At 40.3% G+C, this 9,723-nt stretch overlaps 1 protein-coding gene across 2 annotated transcripts in view; it reads right to left on the bottom strand.

Annotated features, from left to right (window-relative positions):
- The window catches only part of chga (chromogranin A), a 10,559-nt gene extending 5,574 nt beyond the window's left edge, over positions 1 to 4,985 (bottom strand). Inside the window, exons 1-3 of one of the 2 annotated variants that reach the window (XM_060866065.1) lie at positions 4,707 to 4,985; positions 3,910 to 3,959; positions 99 to 192 (exon numbers count right to left, since the gene is read on the bottom strand). In XM_060866065.1, coding sequence (XP_060722048.1) covers positions 99 to 192; positions 3,910 to 3,959; positions 4,707 to 4,755 — 193 coding nt within the window. In that variant the 5' untranslated portion in view covers positions 4,756 to 4,985. The remainder of the gene's footprint in view (positions 1 to 98; positions 193 to 3,909; positions 3,960 to 4,706) is intronic. The other variant, XM_060866064.1, reaches the window with a different exon arrangement.
- Positions 4,986 to 9,723: the final 4,738 nt, after the last annotated feature.

The raw sequence follows: 9,723 nt of genomic DNA, 5'->3' as shown, positions 1-9,723 counted from the left end.
ATACTTTTGTCTTTGTTTATAATAATGTTTAATGGTAGACAAGAAACAAGCAACAAGCCACGTTACTAAGAAATGCGTAGAAAAAAAATCCATCTCACCGGTCCTGAGGGTTTCCAGACATGGCTGAGACACGGGGAGGGAGTGAGGTTTGGTCAGAACGTCAGCCAGAACCTCCACAATACACTTAATCACCTGTGAGATGAGAACACACACACATTTTGCATTTAAGGTGCAAAATGAAAGAAAATGTAAGAAATACTTAATAAAGTGTAATAAAATAGTGCAAAGTGTTAAATATTAGGGATGAGTGAGTACAGCATTATCTGTATCTGTATCTGTTAACCATATGAATTATCTGTATCTGTATCTGTACTTGGAGTGGGTGGGGCCTTGTCTTGAAATGGGCGGGGCTTTAACCGGTATGTTATTTTAAGCATGCAATTGATATGGGTTGATCAGAAATTGTTATATTTATTGCTGATTAGAAAAATATTTACAGGACAGCATCAGGATTGAGCTTCAGATCAATGGTTTTGATCACGATAGTTTTTCAACAATGAAAACAAAACAATGCAGTGCAATTATGAAGTAAAATGTAATGAACAACATAACTTTCTTTTTTAACTTTTAATTTTTTTATGATCAGTGTGGGGGGGCACGGTGGCTTAGTGGTTAGCACGTTCGCCTCACACCTCCAGGGTCGGGGTTCAATTCCCGCCTCCACCTTGTGTGTGTGGAGTTTGCATGTTCTCCCCGTGCCTCGGGGGTTTCCTCCCCCGGTCCAAAGACATGCATGGTAGGTTGATTGGCATCTCTGGAAAATTGTCCGTAGTGTGTGTGTGTGTGTGTGCCCTGCGATGGGTTGGCACTCCATCCAGGGTGTATCCTGCCTTGATGCCCGATGACGCCTGAGATAGGCACAGGCTCCCCGTGACTCGAGGTAGTTCAGATAAGCGGTAGGAAATGAATGAATGAATGAATGATCAGTGTGATTTTTTTATTTTTTTGGTTCTTTTTTATTTTTTTATTTCCACACCAGGTGTGTGTGTGTGAGAGTGTGTGTGTGTATGTGTAGCTTAATAATTAATTTGTAATATTTATAACACTAGCTTACTAACTTTATGTTTTTATGTAATACAGCAAAAACGTGTCAGACACTCAGTGTCTGGTTACTGGTTAGAGACAGCTGAAGGTTTAAAAAAGAAAAAAAATCTCCAACAGGCAGAGACGCAATGCGAGTCGCATTCTACCAAGCAAACACCACGTCTGAACGAACCCACGTTTACCAGAACTCTACTGGTTAGTAAGTACGTATAATTAACGTTACAACCCGAAGTAAAAAGCTGAAGAAACCCTAAACGTTAACAGAAAAGACCCCGAGTGACTGAGGGAGAGACAGAGAGATGTTGTGTGTGTGACTGTGAGTGAGCAGAGCGAGACACAGCAACACAATACATCTGTATGTGTGTAGGGGAGGGGCGCTGTGACTAGCCTATCACAGAACGCTGACACAATCAGCTACCCAATATTGATTTTCATTCAATCCGAGCACAGATATTGACTCGTATTACTCGTATAATACTCGTACTCGGCAGAAGTGCTTTATCCGTACCGGATACTCATTTCAGCCGAGTATCCGGGTCATCTCTATTAAATATAAACATAGAGAAACTGTCTTGCATAATTTGCAGACGACATTGGTGTGACTACAGTCAGACTTATAATATCCAAAAAACTGCCATACTGGCACGCTGACTTTTCCTCTTTTATTTACAATTTCCTCGCTCACTGTGGCTCATTTTCTGCTTATCAGTCGCCGGTTACTGAAGAGGAATCCAGCAGACCAGCACGAGATGACGATATGGCGCAACCAAACATGATACTGTTACATGATTGCCTGTTGCTAGGTTACCAGAGAGCGAGTGCCTTTGTTAATGCAACCAAACTTGCTTCGCAACTTCCGTTTTCTTCCGACGAAGAATAAAAATTATTGAAGGTTTTATCAAACACATTTTTATTGATATCAAACGCGTCTATCGCGATACATATCGTTATCGTTTTATCGCCCAGCCCTAGTAACAATCCAAACACATCTCAAAACACCTGAAGTATTCAAGACATGTTCCTCTTGTTGTTCTCAGCCTTGGTAAACAATTGTTTTTTAAATCCCTTTAATGTACTGATTCATGTTTTCCTTCACTGAATCCTACACATGTAAAAAAAAAAATAACTGCTTTGAAACCTTTCCTGCATTTTAGTGTCCAGTTCCACCATCAGAATAGAGACGGACGTACGAGACATTTTCTCGTAGTATAAACAGTCGTCTGATGTTGTGTGTGTGAGTCTGATCTAAAGTGAGTCAGGACTCGTTATTTCAGTGTGTTTTAGACGTGTGTTTGTTCCTCTGTTGATAATCTTACACTGAATTTTAGTGTTGAAGAGAAATCTGAGCTGCTTTTTAGATGAACAAACACTTGGAGCATCTCAGAGAGCAGAAATGGGTTTGATATCAACATTTACTCTGAAGATACAAACATCTGTGTGGAGAAAAATGAACCGAATCTTTTCTATGGAAAATCACCTCTAGTATTGTAGAGAAAAACAGAAATAGTGATGAAACTCTACACATTCTTAAAGTCCTGTTTACTTTCATATGAGCTTCATATTAACACCACTGTGGAGTGAGACATGAGGAAGTCATCAACACGGACACGCAGAGTTTTTATTTCCTTTCTGCTGAAGATGATTAGCAGCATCTCAGTTTACACAGATACCTTCTCACCTGTCTGCTATCTGAATATGACAATATGCCTGAGGTCACCTCCATTCAATTAAAACTCCACGTCTCGTCTCTGTGTTTGTTTCAGTCACACCGTCCTCCGCACTCCTGTGTCTCCTAAACACACCCCAGTCCTCTCGTTACTCTCACTAATCACTCTACTGACTCTGCACTGATCAGAAGCGTGAGCTCAGAGAGAGAGAGAGAGAGAGAGAGAGAGAGAGAGAGAGAGAGGTGAGAGAGATGTGGTAGCCTAGTGGTTAAGGTGTTGGGCGACCAATCGGAAGGTTGTGAGTTCGATCCCAGGTCCACCAAGCTGCCACTGTTGGGCCCCTGAGCAAGGCCCTTAACCCTCAATTGCTCAGCTGTATAAAAAAAATTAGATAAGGTAAGTCGCTCTGGATAAGCGCGTCTGCCAAATGCTGTAAAAGTAAAATACAGCAGGATGAAGAGCTGAGAATCTACACCTCATATCTCTGTTATTCAACAAAAAAACCATCACCATCTGCTCCTGGAGGATTTATTATTCAGCACCATCAGGCTGCCTTCATCATCGCTCCTAACTGTTACTAACTCCTGAGACCAACTGACACCATGTTGAGTCACAACCCGTGGCAAACATGTGTAGCACACACACACACACACACACTCACACACACACACACCTACTCACACACACTCACACACACCTACCTACACACACACACTCACACCTGAAACTGATTGAATAGCAGCTCTGCACGAACACTTTTCATGCTTGTATCTGAAGGTCATTTGCTGCATCATTAAAAAAGGAACATTTCAAAACATGAAACCTTGAATGTCTGAAAAAACAGATACACAACATTATACACTGCTGAAAGGAAGAAGAATTCCACATCCATTAAGGGTTCTGTGTCTGTGTTTCCTGTTCAGGCGGGTTCTGTGTGGTAACTTGGGAGAACTTCGAGAACTCTACTGAGAGCAGATTTAACCACATCAATAAATATGAAAACCTGAATCCTTTACCACACTCTCAAAAAAAATCCTTCTGAAGTCACTCAGACGGAGAGTCGCTGTGGTACAGGGTTCTCCAGAGAACCTTCAGGCACCATCGCCTGAATGCTGCAGCGTGTGGTGGAGATTTTTACCTTCACATCCTCGTGCTCCAGGTGAGAGTGTGTCACAGGCAGAGACGAAACTGCAGGAGGAATGAGGATGATTCAGTGAGTCACATCACGAACGAATCATCCCAACATCGATTGATTCATTTAGTGTCCGTTCACAAACAGAGACGTTCTCTTCAGCGCAAAAACATCAAAGATGAACCTAACATAGACGAGCACGAGGATGAAAGCTGCTTTATAAATTGTGTGTATTTTACTTTTCCTGACTGCTTTTATACATTTCTCTTTATTTTAGAGTTTTATGCCTTAGGTATTTTTGTTTACTTGCTGAAAGAAAGAATGAAAACATTAAAAGATTAAAAAGATTAAAAATTTCTTCCTCAAATTACAAAGGTCGTTATTAATTATTATGTGTGTAATACAAGTTTAGAGATGTGCTTTCAAAACAAGAGGGAAAATAAACACTTATTAACATGAATGTGAGTTTATAACAGATGTACAACAGGAACATAAAGTGTAACAATAAATGGATAAAAATACATCATTATTTTTTTAAATAACCGTAATGTACCTGAGCACAGACTGTTGTGTTACAAGAGGAAGAAAAGACACGGGGTCATGATGTGTGTGTGTCTGTGTGCGTGTGTGTATGTAAAAGTGTGTATGTATATGTGTGTGTATGTATGTACTGTATATATGTGTGTGTATGTGTGCATGTATATATGTATATGTGTGTGTGTTTGTGTATGTATGTATATGTGTGTGTGTATGTATACGTGTGTGTGTGTGTGTATGTGTTCGAGTTTGTGTGTGAGACTCACCGCACTGGAGCAGCAGGAGCAGAAGTAAAGCGCATCTCGCAGCTCTCATGACTCCTGATGTGAGATTTATTCAGCACAGAACCTCCGGAACACAAAAAGAACCCAGAACCGAGCTGTAAGTCGTTCTCTGTCTGTCTGTCTATGATGAATTACGGCTGCATGCTGGAGCTAAACATCAGCATCAGCACCACTCACACACCGAGCACGCGCACACACATGCACTAACACACGCGCTCTCTCTCTCTCTCTCTCTCTCTCTCTCTCACTCACACACACACACCTCAAGACACTGCAGAGGAGCGCGCTTTATACCGGTCAAAAGAGCCGGAAGTGACGTCACCCGCCCCGCTCGCCAAATACCTCTATTAGTTTCATTATTATTTACAGGCGAAGTTCATTTCATCTCTACAGCAGAATTCAGTCCAACTGTAGTATGTTTACAAATCGTATTATTATTATTTAAAATTTATGTTATAAAGTTGTTTATGAATATATGTTAATAATTACAGATCAAAGTATTTCACCTTTAGTCGTGCTGTTTAATATAAATATAATTATATAGCAGTATTTATTTATACGGTACCTGACACACACATACACACACATATATACACACATATATATATATACACATACATATACACACACATACACACACATACACACACATACACACACACACATATACACACATACACACACATACACATAGTTTCAAAACATTGTGCATTTCATTATAGTAAAAAGATATAAATCAAAATAAAAACGATCAGAGTTCTCTTGAACATCTGATAAATAAAACTTATTATCACATAAATCTTCTTACTCAGTTGGAGTCTTCTTCCAGCTGTCTAGGTACAGCGTCTGATCCTCTGCAGTCTTGCAGTAACATTTATTGCAATTAGAATTATAATTGTATTTAATTCATATTCAATTGTTTCATTTCTGTAACCAGATTTCCTATTTTCAGAAGTTTATTGGCAGACAGAAGCTGCTTCTGTTCCTCTTTTCCTTTCTTAACCATTTTTGTTCACTTTGGTTTTAAATAGGAATTTCTCCTAGAGTGTATTTAGGCTGTATCTTAGTTTTAAGTCGAGGTCGAGGAGGTTCCATGAATCCTACAACTCTATTTTCTCCTATTCTCATCCTATTACCTTTTGGGGATAATCTCACAACACACACACTCACACACACACACAGACGCACACACACACACAGTATTTTATATTCCACTCAGAGAGCTTCATAGTTTCATTTCATTAAGACGCCACTCCAAGACGTCAAAAGTTGGCAGATGTGAGAGATGGATTGATCTCCAGAGAGCTGAACGTGATCTCGCACACACACACGCAAACACACACACACAGTGAACAAAAATCCTTCAAGAACAAAGAAATCTAGCAAAAAAAATAACTGTTTTTATTTACCCCTCGTTTGTTTACTGAAGTCTGACTTTTTTCTGCTATTAGACTAAAATTTGTCTCTAACTGTGTTAATAAGTTTTAATAACAGGTTTAATCTGGATAAATAAATAAATAATAAATGGGAAAATGTGTGTGTTTTATTTTTAGTAGATCCACTGAAACATCACTCACCCTATACAAGTCTATACACCCTATACTTTTCCATACAGAACATGATACGATGCTAAAACCATCCAGATACGACATTGTCAATAACACACACATACACACACACACACACACACAAACACACACACACGATATTTAATTTCCTGTGTGTTTGGAGATGAGATGACCTTCATCTGTTATATAATCAAAATCAAACAGAGTTCAGGATTAGAAGAAGAAAAACAAACCCACTTAGGAACATTAAGACACTCACACACACACACACACACACACACACACATACACACACACATACACACACACACAGGAACATTAATACACACAAACACACACACACACACACACAGACAGGAACATTAACACACACACACAGGAACATTAACACACACACAGACAGGAACATTAATACACACACACACATACACACACACAGGAACATTAACACACACACAGACAGGAACATTAATACACACACGCACACACACACACACAGAGGAACATTAACACACACAGACAGGAACATTAATACACACACATACACATACACAGGAACATTAACACACACAAACAGGAACATTAACACACACATACACACACAAACACACACACAGACAGGAACATTAACACACACAAGGACAGGAACATTAATACACACATATAGACACACACACAGACAGGAACATTAATACACACATATACACACACACAGACAGGAACATTAATACACACACACATACACGCACACATAGACAGGAACATTAATACACACACACACACAGACAGGAACATTAATACACACATGCACACACACACAGACAGGAACATTAATACACACACATACACACAGGAACATTAACACACACAAGGACAGGAACATTAATACACACACAGACACAAACACAGACAGGAACATTAATACACACACATACACACACACAGACAGGAACATTAATACACACACACACACATACACGCACACACAGACAGGAACATTAATACACACACACACACACACACACACACACACACACACACACACACAGACAGGAACATTAATACACACACATGCACACACACACAGACAGGAACATTAACACACACATGCACACAAACACACAGGAACATTAACACACACACAGACAGGAACATTAATACACACAAATACACACACACAGACAGGAACATTAATACACACACATGCACACACAAACAGACAGGAACATTAATACACACACACGTGCACACACAGACAGGAACATTAATACACACACACACACACACACACACACACACACACACACACACACACAGAGGAACATTAACACACACACACAGACAGGAACATTAATACACACACACACACACACACAGGAACATTAACACACACAAACAGGGACATTAACACACACACACATACTGTACACACACAAACACACACACAGACAGGAACATTAACACACGCACGCACGCACACACACACACACACAGGAACATTAACACACACAAGGACAGGAACATTAATACACACATACACACACACAGGCAGGAACATTAATACACATACACACACACACACAGACAGGAACATTAATACACACACACACCTACACACACACACAGACAGGAACATTAACACACATACACACAAACACAGACAGGAACATTAATACACACACACACTCATACATACACACACACACATACACACACACATAACCATCTCCACTGATAACAGCTCTGTTTCTGTTCCAATCTGATGGATCTTATAGATGACTGAATACTTCTGAATGTTTTAATGTTTTGTTTATCGGCTTGACTTCATTATACACAAACCGGTAACCAAAGTTTATATCATCATATGCATTTAATAGCTTTATTTTTACCTGGTAATTAACACATGTTCTGTCTGTCTTGGCCACGCCCCCTTCACTCCTTCACCTCCTCAGTTGATACCACTTTTTTATTTATCAAATGCTACATTCACACCTACAGATGTTATAGACACTAGCACTGGTTACTGGGCATCCTCTACTGGTTGCCATAGTAACAGCTCGTGTTACATCTGATCTCTCACGTCAGGTGATGTAAGCTGAGGCTCCAATGAGCCACGCCCACTTTTTTAGGTCCAAACCGTGTCACACCCATAACAGCACAGAAGTGTCTGGATTTGTGAATGTGGAGTAAGAAGATGGTTAGATGTTACAGGAAAAGCTCCAGTGCTGTAATTATGATGTAAAAATATATTTCACATACACAACTCTTCAGACTGATGTTAAGGCTTAACACTCGCTCGTGATAAACCTGCAATCACAGCACAGGTAGATTTCCTCCACGCTGCACTTTGTCAGGTGATGGAAAGCTCTCAGTTGACCTGCTCACCGCCCTCTAGAGTTTTATTCCTCATCATTCTGATTTCCCATGACGGGTTGTTAGGCAGCTCCAGTGCTCGTGTTCACTCCGTTCTCTCTCAGGACGACACTAACGCAGTCACACACACGGCTTCAGGTAGAAAAAAAAGCAGCAGGTAACAATAACACACCTGGAGTCAGGATCAGTGATACAGTATAACACCAACAATAAAAATACAAGATTACAGTTTCAGTGAAACTTCTCTCTCACATACACACACATACAAACGCGCACATGCACACACAAACACACACACAAACACACATACACACACAAACACATGCACACATACACACACACATGCACACGTACACACAGGCACACAGACACATACATGCACACACAGACACACGCACACACAGACAAACACACGCACACACACACACACACTCACACAGACACACACAGACAGAAAACACACAGGAACACACACACAGACACACATGCACACACACATGCACACACAGACACACATAAAGACAGAAAACACACACAAAGACACAAACACACAGACACACACGCACATACAGACACAAACACACACAGACACACACACAGACACACACACACAGATGCACACACACAGATGCACACACAGACGCACACACACACAGATGCACACACAGACGCACACACACACAAGATGTTTGTTGTTTTTTCCACAATCAAATTTCCGCCTCTGGAAGCTGCTGAGATGTTAATCAGTAGACAATAAAGCGTGACGGCATCAGCGTGAACTCGGTGTTTACTCTGCGTCACATGACTGTGTGACACAAAGACGCGGATTATTACACACGACACCTGCGTGGGATTATTTGTTGGATTCAACAGTGAAATAGACATGTTACCATGGTTACACTAGGTCATGTGATCTGTTTTTGTGGTGTTAGCTTTAGATAGCATTGAGTTGAGGAAGAATAGCAGAGCTGCGTTCAAACTGATTTATTGAAAGAGAAAACAAATAAAAATCACATCTCAGGCTGTGACATTTCACTAATCACATTACTTCAGTCTGA

The sequence above is a fragment of the Tachysurus vachellii genome, chromosome 3 (genome assembly GCF_030014155.1).
Source record: "Tachysurus vachellii isolate PV-2020 chromosome 3, HZAU_Pvac_v1, whole genome shotgun sequence".
Classification (NCBI taxonomy): domain Eukaryota; kingdom Metazoa; phylum Chordata; class Actinopteri; order Siluriformes; family Bagridae; genus Tachysurus; species Tachysurus vachellii.
Note: the sequence above shows the minus strand (reverse complement) of the source record. Positions and strands in the feature narration are given on the sequence as shown.